The sequence below is a fragment of the Physeter macrocephalus genome, chromosome 20, assembly GCF_002837175.3.
Source record: "Physeter macrocephalus isolate SW-GA chromosome 20, ASM283717v5, whole genome shotgun sequence".
Taxonomy (NCBI): Eukaryota; Metazoa; Chordata; class Mammalia; order Artiodactyla; family Physeteridae; genus Physeter; species Physeter macrocephalus.
In genome coordinates this window covers 62,176,484-62,201,018 of record NC_041233.1, presented here as the reverse complement: position 1 = coordinate 62,201,018, position 24,535 = coordinate 62,176,484, and the positions used below count along the sequence as shown (strand labels likewise).

The window sequence follows — 24,535 nt, the reverse complement described above, 5'->3', positions numbered from 1 at the left end:
ACAGGCCCAGCCGCTCCACGGCATGTGGGATCTTCCAGGACCGGGGCACGAACCCGTGTCCCCTGCATCGGCAGGCAGACTCTCAACCACTGCGCCACCAGGGAAGCCCCATTCTCCTCTTGAGATAGATTTTTAGTGTGAAAAAAAAATCCTAACTCTTAAAAAAAAAATTCAGGTCTTCTTAAAAAAATATTCTCAGTCTCTGTTGTTGTTTTGGGTGTTTTCCTAATTGATAGCCAGTGGTGATATTCAGCATTGAAAGTGTTTGTGTTCCAGACAAGAGGAGGAAAATTTAATTTGTCTGGTATGGGCTTTAACTGACAAATGTTAGAAATTGACCTTTTCAACAGAAATTTACTCAGAAGTCCTAAGTGAAGCTCCACTTCAAGCTAAATTTGTCACCAGGACATGATTAAATTCTCTTAAATGTAGGTCAATTGCACATATTATTAATGGGAAGTGAAATCTCCCCAAATGGTAGCCGTAAATTTAAAAGAGGGGTGAAAAAAGAATGTGAAGGTTAAGCTGCCTCATTCGCCAAGTGGATAATTTTGTATTATCATGGAACTCTATTTGAGGCAGTGAAAGTTGTTCATTCCACAGTAGGCTGTGGCTAGACTCTTCAGAATCTGGTATAAGGAGATGGAATGTTAAGGTTTTCATATCACTGGAATCCAAGAGCCCCATATCTCATAGCACACAGTAGGAAGGCGATAAATGTGTTTAGAATGAGAGAAAGAAGAGAGGAAGATAAAACGTGAGGAAGCTAAGATCCCGCAAGCTGTGCTGTGTGGCCAAAAAATAAACTACCAAGCAACAGATGTAGAAAACAAACTTATGGGTACCAGGGGGGAAATGGGGGGTGAGGGATAAATTGGGAGATTGCATTGACATATAAAGGCTACTGTATATAAAATAGATAACTAATAAGGACCTACTGTATAGCACAGGGAACTCTTCTCAATAGGCTGGAATGACCTATATGGGAAAAGTATCTAAAAAAGAGTGGATATATGTATATGTATAACTGATTCACTTTGGTGTACACCTGAAACTAACACAACATTTTAAATCAACTATACTCCAATAAAAATTTTTTAAAAAGAATAATTTCACTGGAAAAAAAAAAGATTGAGGAAGGAAGAAGTTAAGTTTTGATAGCTTTCCTACATGCTAAGTAGCTACAGAATTAAGGAGAGGAAGAAACAATATAGTGATGTGGTCTGAGAAATGACTGATGTTCTCAGCGGGGGAAAATAACAATGTATTGGCTCAGAACTCCAGCTACCCATGTATTATGAAGTTTGAGTGAGGCTTTGTGCCTTGATTAAAGATGCCAACATATAAAAACAGTGAACAAACCAGGTTCTTCCTGCTGTGACACTGTATAAAGGGTCAACTTACCTTTGCAAGTTCTGAAACATCATAATTTTCTTTACCCTGGTGAGTCAGAGAAGCTTAAGTCAAAGATATGAATAGAGCTGGCAACAAGGATGCAACCAGGACCATTGATTATTAATTATTTTTTATGCACATTCGCCTCCATGTTCCCCATTTAATCTTTGAACATGACATAGAATCTGCAAGACAAAAGAGAAATGAAAACTTGAAGGGAAAAGTAAAAAATGTGAAGGTGTTATAGAATCTGCAAGACAAAAGAGAAATGAAAACTTGAAGGGAAAAGAAAAAAATGTGAAGGTGTTATTAACAATTCTGATAATATATTCTAAACTCGTGAACCTCACCTATCATTCAGAGGTACTCTTAGGGCTTATAACATGCTTATGGAGGTCAGGAACATATCTCAGGTTACTGGCAAGTGGCTCTTCTAAAATCGAGTCAGATTGAAAGACATCTGCTTACTCTGAAATGTCAATGACTTTCTACAAATGGCAAGGGAAGCAGGCTGGGTGCATAACTCCCAAGTATGCTTGGGACACCTTATGTCAAATCTCTTTTGAGTCTTTCAGCAATTATTTTCGCGGATCATCTGGCTTTTGTAGGCAGTGATATAAATTCTAATGTATATGTGGTGACAGTTGTTCAGTATAGTCAGATTGGGACTTGAGTCTATGAAGGTTTTGCTGTGTTTTTGTTTTTAAATTTAGTTATTCAACCTCAACAGCCATCAAAGGGTCATTTAGTACAGAGCTTCAAATCCAGCCCTGGGCTACAATCTCCAGACAATATAATTTCATGTTTATCCCATTCTTACTAAAATTCTTTAGGAAAACCCTCTGTCAGGAAAACTACTGCTTATTTGTTTTTTGTTTGTTTGTTTTGCTATCCACCCCCTCCCACCCCCCCCCCCAATTTAGGCTCTGCCTGTGTGTGTGTGTGTGTGTGTGTGTGTGTGTGTGTGTGTGTGTGTGTGTAATCTCAGGATAAAAAGCAGAGGTTCAGCAACTAGGAATTCTGGTCTAAAGAATCTAGAATCTAGAACAGTGCCGGCAAGCTATGGCCAAAATCTGCTTACCACCTGTTTTCATGAATAAAGATCTATTGGAACACGGCCACACCCATCTGTTTACATACTGTCTGTGACTGCTTTTCTGCTACAACTACAGAGTTGAATAATTGCACGAGAGACCCTTTATTTAGTGCCTCATATTTGGTGTCTAGCCACTTACAGGAAAAAAGTTGTCAAACTCTGATCTAGACTATATTCCCAACCGTTTCTCCAGGTTGGTAGACCAGGTGAATTACAAGCCATTCTCCAGGTATCTTGTTAAAGATGAGAATTATACACAGACAACCCAGGAGCAACCACAGTAAATCCAGAGGCAGAGAATTTAAGAATTTACTGCCTTCATTGTGCATCTGAAAGAAATAGTAACTTAGATTTTACTTGAAATGAACTTGCTCTCAGTGATCCCAGATGAAATGGACCAATTCGTATTCATTTATGTGTTCAAGGACTGTTTAGTACCTATGGCATACAATTAAATGTTCAGTACATGTTGGTTGAATGAATACAGGCATATCAAAGGGCAATTGGTACCATAATCATTACCAATCCACGGGGGATTAATAGGATACCAGGTAAGAAATCTGTTCTAAGAATGGTGAGTTAGTAGAGTGGCAACAAATGTTCGTCTTCTCAGCTCTTGCTGTTAAGCCTGTTGATCTTTAACTAACTCAGCTGTCTTGCTTTAAGTTTTGTTCTTCTCCATAAGTACATGTTGGGTTAGATAATAGGCCGGAGTTTTTTTAGGTGGGATTTGAGGAATGCGTTCTTGGTATAAATCGTATTACTGGAACAAATGACTAAGAGATGTTAATGAATTTCCTTTTCTGGCCTTGAAAAAAATGATAGGATGCCAGCTCTTCTCTCTGAAAAGGTTAAAGACCAGGGGAGGGGATTATTCAAGTTAGAATCTATTTATCACCCTTGGAACTTTTGTTTCTAACAGGGAACAGACAGAAGAATAGATATTTATTAAATAGCTACAGTATCCCAAAATCATAATAGTTCTTTTAATCTTCACCACAACCCTAAGCATTAGGTACTATTGTTGTTCTTTTGCAGAGAAAGAAACTCAAACTTAGAGAAGATGGAAAAATTACCTGTAGTCACCTTGTGAGTGAACCAACCAGTCAGGATATGAATGAAGGTCTAGCTGTCTTCTCCCAAGCCCAAGGTCTTTCTATTGGACCATTGTAGCCTTTCTGTTCAAAAGTACTTTGTATCTTTTGTCCTTTTTGAAGGAATTTACTCTGCTTTTGAAAGTGGGGCTACTGACTAGTTCTGAAGGTAGTAGCTGATTCTGGCGCAAAGAGAAATTCTAATATTTTTTCCACTTTCTTCTACTTTTTTGTTTTTGTTTGCTAGCCTACTCTTTGTTCATCCCATATAGTTTCAAACACTATAAACCTTTTCTCAAAATAGGTTGTTCTAATTCTAGGAAGGTTATTAAGTTGTAGATTCCTGAGCACTTCTAGGACCTGTTGGATTAGAAGGTCTGGGGAAGAGACTCAGGAATCTGAATTTTTACGGGCTCCCTTCCTCCACTCTCCATCATAAATGTGAGGCAGACTGTCCTAGAGAATTGGTTTTTTTAATGCCCTTCAAAGATGTAAGATTTAGGAAAGCCTCAATTTAGAAATATTTTCCTAATTATGTTTTTAGATATATTTTTTCTCTTTTTTTTTAAAGACAAAAAGATTATCTTATAGCTCTTTAGTTCCAAGGCTAGTCTTTGGCTCATAATATTTTTAACAATATAGCTGAAGTGCAGTAACTATTTTTATGGCTCACTGTCAGGAAGAACAAAGCACTCTTGTATAACAAGTGAAATGAAGCTTTTGTACACAAAGACTTCACTTTGGACTATCATTAGAGCCTGATCAATATCTGTCCTGGGTTCCAAATAAGGACAATGACTACACTTTGCATTCCAACCACCTTAGCTACCAAATGCCTAGTGTTGTCCTTATCCATCTTATCAGAACTAACCTCTCACATGAAGCTGTATTATATCTGTATTGCTGTCTAGCAAATTACTATAAATTTAGCTGCCAAAAAAGCATGTGTATATAAAACCTCACAGTTCTGTAGATCAGAAGTTCAGATGAATTCTGCTGGTTTGCTGCTCAGGGTTTCACATGGATCAAATTCAGGTATCCACCGGCTGGGCTCCCATCTGGGGGCTTGGGAGAAGCATTCTCTTCCATGCTTCTGAGGCTGTAGGCCTGAGGTCACTGTTTCTTTGCTGGCTGTCATCTGGGCCTTTTCTCTGCTCCTGGAGACCACCCACATCAGTTCTCAGATGGCCTCTCCATCTTCAACCCAGCAATGGCACCTGGAGTCAGTCTTCCTCATGCTTACTCTCTGACTTACTCTTCTGTTTATTTTTTTCTGTTTTTAAGAGCACATATGATATTGGGTCTATCCAGATAATTCGGGATAATCTCCCTATTTGACTGATTAAGTAATCTCAATTATAAATGCAGAGTCCCTTTTGTCATATAATCTAATATATGCATTAGGAGAGGGCATCTTTGAAGGCAGAGGCAATATTCTGCCTACTACAGACATCATTACACCTACACACATCATTACAAATAAATAAAAATAAATTTCCTAACTGTAATATAGAGATAGAAGAAGTATAATGAATGCATTTTTAAAATTTATTTTATTCATGTTTAGTTGATTTGCAATATTGTGTTAATTTCTGCTGTATAGCAAAGTGATTCAATTATACATATATATACATTCTTTCTCATATTCTTTTCCATTATGGTTTATCACAGGATATTGAATACAGTTCCCTGTGCTATACAGTAGCACCTTGTTTTTTATCCATTCTATATATAATAGTTTGTCTCTGCTAATCCCAAACTCCCAATCCATCCCTTCCCTAACCCTCTCCCCTTTGGCAACCACAAGTCTGTTCTCTATGTCTGTGAGTCTATTTCATAGATAAGTTTATTTGTGTCATATTTTGGATTCCACATATAAGTGATATCATACGGTATTTGTCTTTGTCTTTCTGACTTACTTCACTTAATGTGATAATCTCTAGGTCCATCCATGTTGCCACAAAGGGCATTATTTTATTCCTTTCTATGGCTGAGTGGTATTCTATTGTATATATCTACCACATCTTCCTTAACCAGTCATCTGTCAATAGACATTTAGGTTGTTTCCATGTCTTGGCTACTGTGAATAGTGCTGCTATGAACATAAGGGTGCATGTATCTTTTCGAATTATAGTTTTGTCTGGATATATGCCTAGGAGTGGGATTGCTGGGTCATATGGCAGCTCTATTTTTAATTTTTTGAGGAACCTCCATACTATTCTCCATAGTGGCTGCACCAATTTACATTCTCACCAACAGTGTAGCAGAGTTCCCTTTGCTCCACACCCTCTTCAGCATTTGTTATTTATAGACTTTTTAATGATGGCCATTCTGACTGTTGTGAGGTGATACCTCAGTGTAGTTTTGATTTGCAATGAATGCATTTTCAAATGTATTTTATTTTATTTTTTTAAGTACAAGATCTTTTATTAATTATGAAAAGCTATGGAATAAAAATAAAATGGTTTCAGAATCACTCTTAAAAATAATTATTTTTAAACAAGTAATTCACAAACATGAAATTAACGAACAAAACTCAGTACAGTATTTTAACGGGTTGATATAAAATTGTCTAAAAAGCATAATACACGGGTTGACAGAAGAAACAGCAGATGTTGGTTTTTAAATTTTGAGGTTTGTTATTTGTAGTTATTCTGTAATAAAAATAGATTACTTCTTAGCTGTATTATTTCTATTTAAAATAATTGTGTAACTCTAAAATGTATTTTAATATGTTAGTGTTTAGACAATACACTGTTAGAAGTAAAATTGTAAGAAAGAAGAGCTGCGATGAAGGCGGATACAAGTGAGTAGGGTTGGCAGCCCAAGTTCCCCGAGCAGCATGATCATTAGTTATGTGACTTTCAGAAATGCTGAACATCTCTTGGTAAAGTTCTCAATTTAAAAAAAAAGAAAAAAAAAGAATGCACTCTTCCCTCCAGTTACAGTGGAGTCAGATTTTGTAAAATTTAGTATGTTAATAATGAGAAAAGTTATATTCATTTGTAAAATGGAGTTTGGTTCTAGAGATATTTTTCTAGCTATATGCAAACCTAGTGGGACATTTGAAAATTATGTGTGATGACATCTAGCATCTCCAGGGCCCCTGCCCTCAATCATTATGACAGTATTAAAACATCCCACACATTCACAAAGGGTTTCCTGGGGGAATGACAGCACCCTGGCTGAAAAGTACTGGGAGAGTGAGAAGGGAAGTTTTTCAGCTCAGAAATATTGATTAGTTGTATCTGGGTCTTTAAAGAAGCCGTGATTGTTCTTGGGCTGCTCATAAAGGTTTAATAACTCCCCAAAACAAATTCCTTAGGTCACATGTGATCTGGCCATGTCTACCATAGGGCCATGCATAGGTAAGGAGTGAGAACTGGGGAGACCTATAATCTTCAGTTCAGTCTTGGGCAGTGTGTTGGGAAGATAGTCTAAGGTAGAAGTTATGAGTATGGGCATAGGAGTCAGAAGGGCTGACATTTGAAACCAGGTTTTGCCTGTTACAGGTTGCATGAGCATGGCCAAGTTCCCGAGGTTCTTGGATCCTTGTTTACACCATCTGTAAAGTACTAAAGTCTGTCTGTAAGAATACCTTGCCAGGGACTGTAGAAGAAATCCCTGCCTTTTTCAGTCATGCCCCTCCCATCACATCTCTTCTCTGCACCACTGTGTCAGAGCAAGGTTCTGCGTAGGGCAGTTGATTCTTCTTTGGTGGCGATGCTTGTTGAATCTGCAAGGCAACATTGGTTTCCCAGACTAGGCTCTCCCAGAATCTGCCAATTCCCAGGTCCTTCTCTGGAATTCTAATCCAGCAGGTCCTAGAAGTCTGTCATAATGAGTCGATCAAATATTTATTTTCCACTGCTCACAAAACTTTTGTGCCAAGGGTTGTGCCTATTCTTTTGAATAGAATTCTACCTCTTCAAAAGTAAACTGACACTTGAATTTTCTCCTAAAGCCCATGAAGCAGCCTGAGTTTTGTTCCTTGAATTTTAGGAAGATCGGTTATTATTAATAATTTGTATAAAAACCCAGCTGTGGGGACTTCCCTGGTGGTGCAGTGGTTAAGAATCCGCCTGCCAACGCAGGGGACACGGGTTCGATCCCCGGTCCGGGAAGATCCCACATGCCACGGAGCAAGTAAGCCTGTGTACCACAACTACTGAAGCCTGCACGCCTAAAGCCCATGCTCAAAAAGAGAACAAGAGAAGCCACTGCAATGAGAAGCTCGCGCACCGCAACGAAGAGAAGAGTAGCCCCTGCTATCTGCAAAGCCCGTGAGCAGCAACGAAGACCCAATGCAGCCAAAAATAAATAAATAGAATACATAAATAATTAAAAAAAAAACCCAGCTGTGGCAAAAAGAAGAGTTCTCTCTCAGGATTTTCAAGCACATTTTAAAGCAAACAAGGGTTGAAATGCCTTTGGAGGTATGAAAATAGTAACTGATTCTCATTAGCCTCATAACTGTCAAAAACATTTGGTACATGCCTAATTACTTAAGGCCTTATGCTAGGCACTGTACAAAGGAAACTGTCTCTACCCACGGAAAGCTCCTTCTAGAAAAGCCTCTTAACAATATGAAAATACCACATCTTCAGGTACCAGGATGGAAAGACTGATTAGGTTGCTGTTCACAGTAGTGGTATTTGCAAGAGACACAAGACGTTACATGGTGATGTGGGAGGGACGTTTACCTCCCAGCTAACCACATAAATGATGCTCAGTACATAGCTGAGGATTTGAGTGACCTAAGTAAGGCGTCCTGGAGACTCCTTTCCTAAGGCAATCGCTGAACAGGATTTTGGGTGATCATACTTCATTTTGAGAAAATTAGGCTCATGCATCCTGATGTGGAAATGCCAGGGCATCCTGCCTGTCGTTCCTCTACCACCCCTCGGTGTAGCTGTGACACACAATCTACATTACTGACCACTTTTCTTCTGGGAAGCAGCCAGAGAGCGTGTTCTCTTGAGCACTTGTGCTGGCATTAATCTCCAGCTATGTGCTTTCATCTCACTTCCTGTAAAAATCCATCTAGAGATCCTGTGCTTCACCTAAGGTTAGATGCCAGGGGACCAAAATACTGATTCTTATTTTGAATCACAGTAAACAGTAAACTTTATAACCTGGTAGATTCCTTGGATGCAAAGTGATGGATGAGCTTCTGGTGATTAAAAAAAAAAAAGTCCATAACTCTCAAACTATAGCTCAAGTTGAAGTGAACAATAATCATAAAGCATAACTAATAAATACACTACTGAATTATTCATGTTGATTATCAAAAAACACAAGCTCAATGTCAAAGAAGCCACAGTCCTTACAGTGTATCTGTAACCAGAATGTCTCAGGAACTGTCTGGGCCTAAGTGAAAAGGAAGGATCAGGCACTGAATCAGAGCTGTGCTAAGGAAGAGTATGAGTTGAAGAAATTATTATAAGTTATATGCAGAAAACATTATGCATAATGAATAGAAATTATTACAAAATGTTCATAGAAATAATTATAGATTACTATGTCTTGGTGCAAATGATAACTTGACGATAGCCTACAGGTATTTCTCACTGAAAAGTCAAGCCCAGGAATGACTTCTGGCCTGAGTCCCTCATCTGGGCCATCCTTCTCACTGAACTAGACTCTGCTTTCTCTACTTCTTCCATTTTCTAGTTCATTCTTCACACAGTAGCCAAAATGATCCCTTAAAAATGTTGTCAATTTCTGACTTAGGTTTGATCAAAGCTCCCCTATGCCTTACGATCTCACACAGGAGAAAATCTAAACTCTTTACCCTATACTCCAAGGCAGGCCTTACATGATCTAGCCCCTGTCTGTTTCTCTGTATTCATCCCCCTTTAAGCTATCAGCACACAGTGTTCTTGCGGTTTCTTTTTTTTTTTTTTTTTTTTTTTTTTAGCGGTACGCGGGTCTCTCACTGTGTGGCCTCTCCCGTTGCAGCCGGGGCTCACAGGCCCAGCCGCTCCGCGGCATGTGGGATCGCGTCCCCTGCATCGGCAGGCGGGACTCTCAACCACTGCGCCACCAGGGAAGCCCTCTTGCGGTTTCTTGAAAACACCTTAAAACCTTTGCTTTGGTAGATTCTTCTGCTTCCAGTGCACACTTATGTCATCTGCTCAGAGAGGTCTTCCAAGGCCATCTAATCTTCAGTACCATGCTGTGGCTTTTTACAGCAAGACCCTCTTTTGTTTTCTTCTGAGTACTTATGTAAACAAGAAAATATCAAATAGTTTTATTGGTGGGATTGATTGTCTCTCAGGCTAAAATGAAGGCTCCTTGAGAATAGGATCCTTGCTTGTTTTGTTGAATATTTATGTCCAGTATCCAGAAGAGTGTCTATAATATCAATATATTGTCTTCAATTCACCTGGTTTGTTGAGTGACAAACTCAGCTGTACAGACACTTTATTATAATAATGTTATATATACTTTTTTTTCCCTGCATACAATTTTACTTTAGTGGGCTAGAATCATTGTTTTCTATGGCTAGTAGGTGACTAAAACTTCACTCATCTGATTCATTCCCCTGTCTTAGGATACAAAACTTAAACCAGCCCAGAATGCTGGTAACCTTAAATTTTAAGAGAAAAGAACCATTTCAAGCACCATGTTGACTGTTATTCTGGGGTCCAGAAAGGGTTTTCTGTGATTATGCAAATATTTTTGCTCTCAAATGTGGTGAGCTCATTTTACATTAGTAAATATTTATAAAGCTCTCTATATTGACTGTTTTCCCAATCAGGTTGATTAGTGATTCCTCCCAGCAACCTGGTAAGGTCAATCAGCATTATTAAAGAACAGCCCAGAGAGGTTGGGCAACTTGCCCAAGGTCACTCAGCAGGTCATTGGCAAAGCCTGCATTGGCAACTTCAGAGCCCATTACTGTGACAAGTCCTGGCGTTGACCCCTCTTAGAAGGATGACCCCTAAGTGCTTTTCTTGTAAGGTAGGCATATAAACACTAAATGTTCTGAAGTGAGAGAAGTGTGAAGGCCTTGAGTTGAAGAAGTTATTGGTACAATTAGAAACGGGAGCCAGATATTGAAAATCGAAAATGCTGCTTAATGGAGGTGAATTGGAGGACGTATTATTTTTGGGAGAATGAGAGAAATGCAGTTTGAAAAATAGGACTGTAAAAATCAGGGAAGTATGTAGAAAATCAGTTTGGGTGGCTTTGGGAGATGAAAAATAATAAGTTATAGGGCCAAAACCTTTTAGAAGAGTCTGGGTCATGGTATTGGAAATAAGTTCCATTCAGACATCAGTTTAGTTCTGTAAAATAATATGCCACCAGCTCACCTCCATCAAGCAGTATTTCCTGATGTTTTTGTGAGGATGAAATCTAGTTTTCAAGTACATAGTATTTCAGCCCTTCAAGCCCAGCATACAAATTCCACGGGTGCCACTGTTATCAACATATCCTAATAAATATCCTCTAGGAATATATAATCAAGGAAAATGATCTCAGTTTTAAGAAATCATGCTGCATCTCCCTTTCCATTATTTTTCCGTGTTTTTTTTTCTTCTTTTAGGATTTAAGATAAGTAGTTCTTAAATAAATGGAGCTACATACTAAAACTTAAAAAAAAAAGATAAGTAGTTCTAAATTGGTGATCTGTTTTATCGTATATAATTTTGGTCCTTTGAGCCCTCAGCTTATATCTCCTAACTCTGTTCATTGTAAGCAGCTTCTCTTGAACTAATCGTCAACCACAGTAATAACTGCTTACACTGATACATGCTTACTACTTGCCAAGAATTTTCTAGGGAGCATCTCATTTAACCCTTCTAACAATCCTATGAGAACGATACCATTTTTTCTCCCATTTTACAGACAGGGAAACTAAGCTCCCATGTGTAAATCCTAGAACCTTCACTCTGTTAAAACCTTAGTGAGATAAAGCTCATGTCCTTCTCAGAAACTTCCAAAGGCTTAGCATGGCCTGCAAAGCTCAATGTGGTCGAGGTGCTTTTATCTTGGTGAGAGACCAAGTTTGATCTTCCTTGTTAGTAGCCTTTGCTCCAGGCATGCTCACCTCCTGGCCATAAGTCAGACACCCTGAGCTTGCACCTGACTCAGTGTCCTTTCACTTGCTTTTCCCTCTGCCTGTAACACTCTTTGTCAACATGTGCACCTCCCCACTTATATCACTCAGATTTATCCTCAAATGCCTTATCAGCGAGGCCCTCTGTGATTATGCTGTGTAATGTAACATGCTCCATTCTCATTCTCCATCCTCCTTACTCTGTTTCCTTTACTTTTGTAGTATTTACTGTCACCTGAAAAATTATTTATACATTTGTTTATGTGTTTATAATCTCTTTCCACTAGAATGTAAGCTCCGAAGGAACAGCAATTTTGTATTTATTTCTTCTTTCTCTGTTTTATTTCCAGTGCCAGGAGCAAGGCCTGGAACATAGGAGACAGACAAATAATTGTTGACTGAATGAATGGACCATTACACTATCAATACACTGTGTTTCTAACAATTAGATTAACCTCACATTGTGCCTGATCATGAAGACTCAAAGTCTTAGACTGCTGGTGGACATTTTACAGCACCTGTTACTAAGTATTCTGGTGCCACCAGTGCCACAAAAAGATGCAGGCCAAGAAGGGTCTGAGTGTTTTAGTTTATATTGTTTTCATTTTACAGCACCTGTTAGTAAGTATTCTGGCACCACCAGTGCCACAAAAAGATGCAGGCCAAGAAGGGTCTGAGTGTTTTCGTTTATATTGTTTTCCTCTCGATGCATTTAAGAATGCAGGGAAGGGATGATGGTAGGATTATGGATGGAACTGCCAGTTTTTCCTGGATTACTTTGCTTTTTGAATAAAATTGGAAGAGCTGAGGGAAGTGAACCTGGCATTTCTCCTGGGGACTTGTGGACAAGTGTCAGTGTGGCCTAGAGTGATGGTGTCGGTTAGAGCTCCAGCTCCAGTTGGCTGGACCATCAGATTTTGTGAAAGGGATATTTCCTGTGGGTGGGTAAGATATCACTGCATGCAGACTGGCTGGGATAAAGATCAATGACAAGTATTTTGGGGCTTTTCTTTTAAATCTCATTCCATGAGGGATGCTGGAATATATTCTCTGTAAGCATTATATGTCATTTGTGATTTTTACTATTTACAAATATTATAAACAGTAGTGTTTCATCATTGGGGAGGAAGGTGATCTAATTTCTGGGGCTCCACTGGAAAATTCCATTATTTTCCCAGACAAACTATTCCATCTTTCTATAAAGAACGCAGATCTTAAATGGATGAGCCACCTTGTGTCTGTATGAAGCTGGCTTTGGGAACTAACTGCCCAAGTTTGAATCTAGGCCCTGCTCATCATTGCTCTGTGTTATGGGCAAGTTGCCTTTCCTCTTTAAGTCTCAATCTCTACATCTGTAAAATGTGGATCATACCAGCACTTAACTCATACATAGGGTGTTCCAAAGATTAAATGAGGTAATCCTTGCAAAGTGCTTGTCAGCCCAGGGTGTGGAATGTTTTAAGCATTCAGTGAATGTCCACTATAATTATTTGTAAAATATTTGACACAATCAGTTATAAGTGTAGGGTGATGCAGCCTATGAGGATGTGACCTCAGCATGATAATGGAAGCTCTCTGTGTTGGATCAGAAATGCCTGGGGTTTAGGGTCATATCAAAAGAGAGAACCCTTTAAAAAGCTGAGCAGACATGCCTTTCTCCTAAATTTATCTTTACCCCTGTAGCTGATAAATGCATGTTATGTTTTCCATTGCTCCATTTATACATAATATTTAATACATTAATGCATAATACATTTTACATACATATTTGTATGAGTGCTTCCTAAGTAAGCCCTGTTCTCTTATATTGTGCCTTGGAATTACTCCTGCCTGACTCAAACTCAGCAGGGAGCCCTGAAATTTTCTTGCTTCCTCGCCCTCCAAAAAGAAATGGCAAAAAACACATGTGAAATTTCTCAAATTACATCTTCTGGTAATAGAGGAAAAGATTTCAGGGTGTTCAATTCAATCAGCAACGTTGTCTGAGCACCTTTTGGATGGCAAGGAGAAGCTACAGTGGTGGAGAGAGACAGCAGAGTAAAGCATAAATGCAACTTGCTGTCTAGTAGATGACCATCAGGTGAGAGGGGAGTAGACCCAGATAAGGGTAATATATGGCAGAATATGAAAAGCAACATAAGAAAAGTTCAAGGCAATTACATGGGGTATAAAGGAGAGAGCCATTCCGTTCAGCAGAGGGATGTGGAAAAGCTCCAAGAAGGAAGGGATATTTGAGTCCAGCCTGGAAGTATATAAATGAATTTTGATGGGCAAAAAGAAGGGTGAAAGGAAAAACATGAACTAGTCCTGCCTTCAGAGAAGGCAGTCTATTGGCACGGGGAAACTGTGAACCTTGACAATTTTAGTACAACATAGCGGGGGTCTGGGATGTCGTAGAAGAAAGAATAAAGGCTGCCAGTCAACTGGCGTTGTCAGGAAAGACTTCCCAGGGAAAATGACAGTGGAGTGGAATCTTGAAAGAAGATAAGGAACGTGTGTCCTCTGACCTCCCCACTGCCACCAGCGTCTCTTGAGCAATGGGTATTGTATTTGCAAAGACGTGGCGGCATGAGGGAGGCTGTAGCTATGAAAAGGAGTGAGTAAGTAGTTTCTCCTGGACTATTGCAACCAGATATAGCCACTGCAGAGATGACAACGGCCTGCCCCGGAGATGGAAGGAAAGCTGAAGTGGAGGGTACACCTAAGAGACACTGGGGGGGCTTCCCTGGTGGCGCAGTGGTTAAGAATACGCCTGGCAATGCAGGGGACACGGGTTCGAGCCCTGGTCCGGGAAGATCCCACATGCCGAGGAGCAACTAAGCGTGTGCGCCACAACTACTGAGCCTGTGCTCTAGAGCCCTCCTAGATGCTGTACTCCGCAACAAGAGAAGCCATCTCAGTGAGAAGCCCGCGCACCTCAGTGAAGAGTAGCCCCTGCTCACTGCAGCTAGAGAAAGCCCGCGTGCAGCAACGGAGACCCAAGGCAGCCAAAAATAAATAAATAAAATAAATAAATTTTAAAAAAAGAGAGAGACACTGGAGACAGACAATCCTGTGTATGCGTGTGTGTGTATGTGTGTGTGTGTCAGAAGGAACTCATGGGCATCACCTCGTTAGGAAAATTACTCTTCTCTGTACCCGTTTCCCAAAAAGCTGAACAGGAGACCTCTGCCTAAATTAATTTGTCCTCCCTTTCTTAAGCAACATAGTCAGAGATCTGGGTATCAATGCCAATTTTGGTTATTTTTATACTCAAAAGATGATTTGGAAGATATTTCAGAGGTAAGGGTAACCCCTTTCTTTAATGTTAACTGTAATATAGATCGGTTTACTTACTGCAGAAATGTCTGTGGGTGGCAATGTCTTGTATTCTATATCGCCGCTTTCCCACGGAGCAATATCCATACACTTACAATCAAATATATTCAAGTTTCTTATCTCAGCTGCCCTGTGTGACTAGAAGCATCAAGAACACAGTGTGATGCAGGGAACTACATTCAATATCCTGTGATAAACCATAATGGAAAAGAATATGAAAAAGAATATATATATATATGTAGAACTGAATCACTTTGCTATACAGCAGAAATTAACACAACATTGTAAATCGACTATACTTCAATTTAAAAAAAAGCACAGTATGATGATACAAGGAAAGGAAGAATGATAGCAAAGAAAGACCAGAAAGATGAGAGAGGACTTTCACAGCTTATTAACACATAGGTACTGTCCCTTACATTTAAAAAATAAACAGTTTTTTATGACAAATTAAATTACATTGCAAATACTGTGTCATATGGCCGAGTGGAAGTATCTGTATAGCACATTGACATGCCTCCCCCGATCCTGCTGTTTAACCCCCTTTGCTCTGATTCTGCAGGTTAATCTGAAAAGCTCAGCGTATCCAAGAAATGGAGGGAAGCTTGTTCAGCTCTGGATTCACCATAATGTCTCAGCAGCACATTTAAATTATATGTTTAGGCTGACAGGCAAACGTATTTCAGGGCAGAATCCTTAGAAAGCAAGAGACAATTTCCTTCAGCTCCACGTCATCATTTGATGTAGACTGCCTATTCGCGAGGTATTATAAAAAATGGATTGGGATATATTTTCTTGACAGTGGGTAGACTAATGGAATCTGGTGACTGTATTTTAAATGTGCAGAGGTTTGTTATAACATGGTAATAGAAATATCAGTTGCACTGACAAGTTAAAAAATCTGTCAATGAATGATAATGAAGTTATTTAAATGTCGACTCACTCGCAAACATTTTCCAAACCCTAAATTATTCTCACTGCTTTAACCTCATGCATCCTGAGTTACGCAGGAGCGGAGTCTGTGATGCAGCCAGTGCACCTTGGCCTTTGGAAGCTATTTTTATGCCTTCAAATGCACCAGGAACAATGGAGGTGGCTGCTCTTAATGATTTTAGGAAAGAAACAAAACACAGAAGCCACAGCCGCTTGATTTAGAGGTAAACACTGTTCTGCTTCCAGGACATCTCATTTGAGCTGATTTCAGTGATGCCTTGATGCTTCCTGTCCCCAGGCTTCCCTCTACAGCCTGAGTCTTGTTTTGTGACCTTGGCAATATGGCACGGTGTCTGGGAGAGAGTATCTCCCCTCTCTGGGGCCTGGAGATGGAGAAGGAGGGGGTCAGGTTATTTGGATACTTTCTAAAGCCTTTTTGAAGAAGTAGCCTGGCTCATCCTTGGTTCAGAGAGTGTGTCCATCAGGCTTCACGTATTCATTCAGCCTCGGTATGCAGAAGGCGCCTGTTATGTGCCAGCATCATCCTGGAGACTAGGGACTTGGGGATGAGCAAAGATGTGCGCTGTCTTTATGGTACTTAGAGTAGTCAGGAAAGAGACGCCAGGCAGCGGTTACGCCATTAAAAAGTAGAGGAGCATGGGCTTCCCTGGTGGCGCAGTGGTTTAGAGTCCGCCTGCCGATGCAGGGGACACGGGTTCGTGCCCCGGTCCGGGAAGATCCCACATGCCGCGGAGCGGCTGGGCCCGTGATCCATGGCCGCTGACCCTGAGCGTCCGGAGCCTGTGCTCCGCAACGGGAGAGGCCACAACAGTGAGAGGCCTGCGTACCGCAAAAAAAAAAAAAAAAAAAAAAAAAAGTAGAGGAGCATAGAACACACTCACTGCCCTAATCCCACTTCATCCTGCACAGCTGATTGTATCTGCGCGCGGCAGGGACTGCAGTGGTTTTTCGCAGACTAAGTGAGCCTCTTAATTTTGCATTAGTAGAAATCCAGTGAGCCACTCAAGAAGAGCAAACATCTGTGAAGTCAGCCACTCAGCCAAAAACAGTTGGGTTTCACAAGTGTCTGGGGGACTCTTCTGAGAGCTAGGAAGACAGCTGTGCACAAAACAGACATCTTTCCTACTCTCATGGAGCTTACATTCCGGTGGAAGATGACAGACAATAAAAAAAAAATAACTAAACATCTATCGGGGGGGTAAATACTATGAAAATAAAAGAGGCTAAGGAGGTGCAGTGTGCTGGGAGAGTGAGAGGGGTCACTATTTCATACAGCACGAATAGTGTCCAGAAAGAAGTGAGGGGCCATCTGTCAGGGTATCTGGGGAAAGAGCTTTCTAGATACAGAGAATAACAAGGCTGGAGTGGGCAGGGGTAGGCAGGAGAAGGGAAAAGGAGAGGGATTGAGGAATGCGCATCTCAGAATTATATTGCAAACCTATTAGATATAAAAGTAAATGTGACTTTTCTATAGCAAGTCTGGAGTTTGTTATGGAGACAAGTACACTGACTGGTTGGTTACTCAGATAGTGAGCTCCTGAGTCCAGTCCTGTTCGACTTCAAGTCATTGCTTGTGCTATTAGACTGTGACGTCTTGGTAATCTTCATGAGCCGTCATCAGATCATTAACAGTTTGACCCACTCACTTTGTCCATATTTCTAGGCTTCCCAGGAGCCAAGGTGGACCAGATCAAAGACATACTTTCTTTTCCTCGTACATCGTTGTAAGAGTTTCTGGTTATGCTTTTCTGTTTTTTTTTAAATTTATTTATTTTATTTATTTTTGTCTGCATTGGGTCTTCGTTGCTGCGTGTGGGCTTTCTCTAGTTGTGGAGAGCAGGGGTTACTCTTCGTTGCGGTACGCGGGTTTCTCATTGCTGTGGCTTCTCTTGCTGAGGAGCACTGGCCCTAGGCGCACGGGCTTCAGTAGTTGTAGCACGTGGGCTCAGTAGTTGTGGCTCACGGGCTCTAGAGCACAGGCTCAGTAGTTGTGGCGCACGGGGTTAGTTGCTCTGTAGCATGTGGGATCTTCCCGGACCAGGGCTCAAACCCTGGTCCCCTGCATTGGCAGGCAGATTCTCAACCACTGCGCCACTGGGGAAGCCCTGGTTATGTTTTTCTTAATATCAGGTCTCCCTGGCAGGACCTCTGTATTTTTACTGAGTATGAAGAGAAGCGAAGTTGTGGCCTATACCACAGGGGACTTCTAATGATTTCAGTTCATATTCCTTTTACTAAGAAATACAAAACTAGATTTTGTAAGTGTATTTCCTTTTCCTCTTATAACTTTTGAGAGAGCCAATGCAGCATGGGGTTAAGGATACAGCCCGGAATGAGGGCTGTACCTCCAAGTTCTGTGGCCTTAGTTAAGCAGGTTAGTTATACATCTGAGCCTTCCTTATCTGTAGCATGTGACTATCAATGTCCACCTCATGGGATTCTGTATGAGCTGAAGAGCTTAGATCACATTGTAAGCACCCAATAAATGTTCGTTTTTATTTTCTGTTAGGTTTCTTAGGCATAAGTCTATTCAGCAATGGAATCCTGGCACAATTATTATAGAAGCAGAGTGCAGAATCTTTAACTATCAAATTCCAGTTCTTACCCTTATCTTTCTGATCCAAGTCCCACACAAAGGTACTAGCACATATCCTTTAAAATATGATAGGCTAAATGTGCTTACATTTTAAAATGGTAATAGCTTGATGAAATAGTCTTATCTTCTAAGCAAACTAACTCTAACTCATTTTCAGTGATTCAGATTTTCCTTAAGGGTTCCTGTGATGGGTTTTAGTTAAGTGTTGGGCAAAAAATATGAAAAATCAAGAAAAAAAGATGAGTGATAAAATGAACAACAAAAGCTATCATTTGTAGATTGTTTGTTACATACCAGCTATTGTGCTCGGCACTTTTTATGGATTAATTTAGTTTACAAATGATTCTGTGCTTATTTATTATCTCAGTTGATGTTATAAAATTATAGTAGAGGAAATCCAATCACACATTTTGTTTCTGCCACCTCCTTGTGGAAACTAGCCATGCCCTGTGTTCATCCCTTCAACTGGGGGACTTTGTCTTTTCAAAGAGATCGTAAGTTCTTGGAAGGCAGGTGCCATGCCTTGAATGTGGTTTCTCTACCCCTTAGAAAAGCTCATCTTAGTTCTATGCATATAGTAAATACTTAAATAAAGACATCTTTGAAATGTTCTGAAAGTCACTATTTAAGATATGTTTGTAGAAAAGGTAGAATAAGGATTAAGGATCAAAAGCAAGAACCTGCAATCCTTGATTTAATCATTTGCTATTTATCAAGGCTGCTTATATTGTGTCTTAAATATGTCTGTGTATGATACATATTTTTTAAGATTACGTCCCTTTATTGCCTTTGCAACATCAGTCACTATGGTTAGCATAACTGGCATTTCTCTTTGCCTATTTGATTTGTTTTAAATATTTTTATTGTTTTCCTTTTCTTATGAAACCAAGATCCATAATCTTTTTTGGCTTTTTTGTTGTTGTTCTTCATATTGTTTCCCAAAGTATGTTGTTCAGAACACTAATCTCATTAGATATCTCTCAAGAATGGATCCTATAATCAAATATGCTTTGAAAATGCTTCATGAAATATGCATGTAAGAGGTTCACAGTGTATATTAGAATAATAAAAATTTATGCATGTATATAAGAATAATAAAATTTCTAAGTTCTGAAGTGAAGAAACATTAAATTTTGCCTTATCAAGTGTTTCCTAACATTTTTTGATCTTAGGTCACACTCCTCTCCCCCATATCTAGAGATGATACTTAAAATATTTAACAGCTAGTGCACTGGCTCAACAGCCAGCCTGCTTCTCAGCTGTCTGTCTTTCCTCTGCTCTTTCGGAGCCCACATACCTAGGAGACTGAATTTCCGCATTTGACCATGCAGGCATAACTAGAAGCATCTGTTAGCTGTGAAAGGGAGTTTGCAGACAGTCACTAGGAATTGCCTTCCAGGGTGCAGTGCCTCCTCCAAGGTCACCGTCTCCTCCAGTGGGGCTCAGGCTGACTGGCGTAGGCAGTGGCCATTCAGAACAGGTGCTGGAGCAAGTTTCTTGGGGACCTCTGCTGTGCCAGCCCTCAGTCTTTCGGTTGCTGGGACTGTGGGGGATCTGGGAGTTCTCCAAGAAGAGACCATGGTGGTGAAGCTGGTGGAAGTAGCTATTCTGTGAACTTGGTGCAGTAGCTGTTTGCCAGCTGGTTTGCCAGTATTGAGTATTTTCACTCCTGTGTCATTGTACCAGTGTATTCCATCTGTTTGTTAGTTTTACCCATGATACTTGTCAACACTCTAATTCTATTTCTGTGGGGCAACCATGGAGAATTCAGTCTATGCCATTTGGAGTGTGTGGAAATACATCATTTTTTTTCTTCTTTCTATCTATTAATTATTATAATACCATAATGTTTAAAAATTTAGTTCTGCTGGAATTGAGAATTAACAAATTTCGATTCACTTTTTGAGCTTTGGAAAGGGGCAAAAAATGGCACAAAAAGTAATGGAAGATACCTGAAGTATCTGGATTGGTGATGTTACAGTAAGAGAAAAATGCCCAATAACGTATTGTAAGCTATCTGAAAAAGAAGTTGTTAATGTAAATCTGAAGTAGTCACTCCATTATCATCTTGTCACATTGGGATTTCAGTTAAATACACACACACACACACACACACACACACACACACACATACACACACACACACAGAGTTTGCCCTTGTAGTATGTTTTTTGAATGTAAAAATATTCATTGAATAGCTCAGAGATCAAGTTGATAGAAATTATAAGAAACTAATTATCATGCTTTTATAGACTGATCCCTACCTCTCTGGCCTCCTTTCCATTCTCCCACTAGAAAAATTGAGCCGTTCTCTCATCTCCAACATAGTCCTATTGATTTCCACCTATCACTAGGCAAAATTTATTAATGTAGAGGTATTTGTACATTTCATCCTCCTCCCATCACCGCCCCCCATAGATTTTGCCTCTGGGTTTTTTGTCCTTGAACTTGTGAGTATTGTTCAGAATACTAAATAGAAAAAGTTATCCAATAAAAGGAGCTAGAGAAAGACTAGTGCAATTTTGGAGACAAGCAAGTCTTAGTAAGAAGAGAAAGTAGACCCAGTAAGGCCAGGGTAAGGGTGGGAAAAAATAGTCAAACACCAAGATTAGACTGAGTAAGGGAAGAAGTCTCATATATTTCTTAGAAAGTAGGAGGGATTTTCACATCAAGATGAGTTTGAGGAGAAAAAAGTAAATATGGAAGGAGAATTTAAAGAAGTTTGTTGTGGTTCATGGATAAGATCTTCTGTGAAGAGTTTGGGATTATTCTTCAAATATTCTTGGTTATCAAGCCAGCGTTTGTTCAGTTGGGCTAGAGCACAGACTGGTCCTGAGGAAATCCAGTTATATATTTGGATTACACAAGGTACTTCTCGTTTTTGATGCTCTGACTACAGCTGACCCTTGAACAACACAGGTTTGAACTGTGTGCATCCACTAATACATGGATTTTTATCAGTAGTAAATACTATAGTACTACACAGTCTATGGTTGTTTGAACCCTTGGATGCAGAACCACACATGTGGAGAAACCACATATATATATAGGGCTGACTGTAAGTTATAGGCTGATTTTTGACTACAGGAATAGTTAGTTGGTGCCCCTAACTCCCCTGTTGTTCAAGGGTCAACTCTGCATCCCTTTTCTAAAGCCCTACCGATTTTCCATTTTCAAGGTCCATAGTCCTTCCAAGAAACTTTTCATACCACTCCAATCTTCAGTGATTTGGAGTATGATATAAATTTTATAAAGTATTGACTATTTATATTTATTTACTTATTTATATATATAATATTATATATTATAATGTCATTTATAATATTTATGTATTTTATATATGTATATATAAATTTTTAGGGTAAAGAGATCCCTGGATCCCCAGCCACAATAATTCTTAATTCCTTAATTCCAGGAACTTACATTTTGTAGCTTTCTTTCTCCAGTGCCTGGTCCAGAGTAGGCTCTTAATATATGGTGTTGAGGTTGTTAACAGAAAATTCTTCTATTTAGTCTTTATGGTCTATGGGAATATGTAACTTCTATCAATATCAGAAATAAATTAAAATAATTACATTTTTGTGGTTTTCTAATTAAACCAACTTTATTTTCTGAGTCTTGTTAATTTTTATCTCTTTCATTACACATAACACATTGCAACTTTTTTTCTGCCTCTCTAAGCTGTTAGATTCTTGGGACTTCCCTGGTGGCACAATGGTTAAGAATCCGCCTGCCAATGCAGGGGACACGGGTTTGAGCCCTGGTCTGGGGAGATCCCACGTGCCGCAGAGCAACTAAGCCCATGCATCAACACTGCTGAGCCTGTGCTCTAGACCCCGTGAGCCACAACTACTGAAACCCGTGCGCCTAGAGCGCACGCTCTGCAACAAGAGAAGCCACCGCGATGAGAAGCCCGCGCGCCACAACGAAGAGTAGCCCCCGCTCGCTGCAACTAGAGAAAGCCCACGTGCAGCAACAAAGACCCATGCAGCCAAAAATAAATAAATTAATTAATTAAATTAAATAAAAAGCTGTTAGATTCTTGAGAGTAGGGGCATGTGTTGTATCCTGCTACATAGCACAGGGCCTGGTCCATTTTAGAGGCTCTACAAATGTAAATGAATGAATGAATTTCATTTTCATTGGGAATCTCCTATATGTATAAAGAAGGCTGACAAGAGATTTTATATGTTTCCTTTAAATTAAAAAAAAAAAAAACAAAAAAAACAAACAAAGCTATGGTATAATGTAAACAATACAGGGCTTAGGGCCACGATACCTAGAGTCAAATTCTAACTGGCTTTGAATAGGTCACTTAAGTTCTCTGAACCACTTTCTTCAATTACAGATAATATTTCCTACTGTACATGGTTGCAATGATGATCTAATAAGATGTACAATTCTGAAATATGTAATAGACTTACATAGAAGAGGTGATTAAGCCCTATTTATTCAGTGTGAATTAATAAGTTACTGACCAGCATCAAGAAGAGATGAATCTCCAAAAATGATAGAGTCAGTACCAAGAAGTAATATTCTCCCAACTCCAGGTGGCTTAACACTGGAAAAGGCCACCAACTAGAATTGTGAAATTTCACTTATTATCAAGACATTTTCTTATTCTTAAATAATAGGAAAAGACTGAATGACGTTTGGAGGGACTGACCCACCATATATTCTGTGGCTCATGAGAGAAAACACAGCTTGTAGATAAATCAGGAGAACTTGCTTTTCCATTTGCCAAAGATAAAGCAGAAGTTTGGAAATGTCAAATCTAAGTAAAAGTCTTTATTTCTTTGGTTAATTCAAGGGACACCCTCATTCTCAATCTTTGAAAATTAAACACTTTCTTTATGCAACGCACGTACCTTAAGGAACAGTGAGAGATGGAGTTTTAATTTTTACCAATTCAATTTAAATGCAAATGTTAACCACTCACATGATGCTACTGTGTACATAATTAAGCATCATTATGTACTACATGAATCATTTAGAAACCTCTGGAGAGCCATTCTACTATGTAAAACATGCATTATACTGACAAGCAGACAAATGATGTATATATTTCTGTCCTCATTAATGCTCCTTTTGAATTATAGGTCAACCGATTATGGGACAACCTATGAGAAGCTGAATGATAAAGTTGGGTTGAAAACTATTTTAAGCTATCTCTACGTGTGTCCTACCAACAAGCGTAAGGTAAGAAATGTATATTCAGAATGCTATTTATTCATGATGTGACTTCTGTCTTGGCTGGCTAACCTCTCTAAACCACCTAAAAGTCCAATACAGTTAAGCTTTAAGAGATATAAAGATGAGTTGATGGATGTTAAGGTGGTAAAATGTCTGACACATCATAATTTTCAGATCAGCAGCTGTGAATGTAGGAGGGAGATGGGGTAGGTATATCATTTTACCATTTCCAAAAGACGGCTATGGGGAATGTCTTGTTGAGTGGATGTTCAAACTGTTGTTAAGAGCTCTGACCAATCAGTGACAAGAACAGAATGAGCCTTGACAAAACAGAAGAAAAGATGGGATTTTCATGTGATGTCCCCCTGTTTTCCCTTGACATGGAGTAAATAGAGGTGAAGTAAATGCATTGTCCTACAGCAGGTTGGAAGTTTCATTTTGAAAGTTTACTCAGCCTGCACACAAATGTCAGGATGGAGGCAATGCTGCGAAGGAACCTTGGTGATCATCATAAACCACGTGCTAATTTTACAGATGAGGAAACTAAGGTTCAAAGAAAGGAAATGACTTGCCCCCATCACAGAGTTATGGGCACAGTTGGGACAAGATTCAGGTTTCTTGCTTGGCAGTCATACCGTTTCCACTGTATTATATACTACTCTTATGAAGAGGGTTTATTTACTCTTCAGAGAAAGATGTTGTTTTCTTAGGAAGAAAATGTTTGCTTTTAAATGAGAAAGACCTATTTGTCTCAAGAGGAGAGTTGTATTCCATTCATTGTTTGGTTTTAAAAATTTGCACTATCCAATTCCGAATTCTGACAT

The 24,535-nt window shown here is 39.5% G+C and overlaps 1 protein-coding gene across 4 annotated transcripts in view; it reads left to right on the top strand.

Annotated features, from left to right (window-relative positions):
• Positions 1 to 24,535, top strand: part of SORCS1 (sortilin related VPS10 domain containing receptor 1) — a 587,212-nt gene that overhangs the window by 285,069 nt on the left and 277,608 nt on the right. For all 4 annotated transcript variants that reach the window (XM_055081262.1, XM_024121364.1, XM_024121365.1 and 1 more), the window contains exon 3: positions 23,618 to 23,717. In XM_055081262.1, coding sequence (XP_054937237.1) covers positions 23,618 to 23,717 — 100 coding nt within the window. The remainder of the gene's footprint in view (positions 1 to 23,617; positions 23,718 to 24,535) is intronic.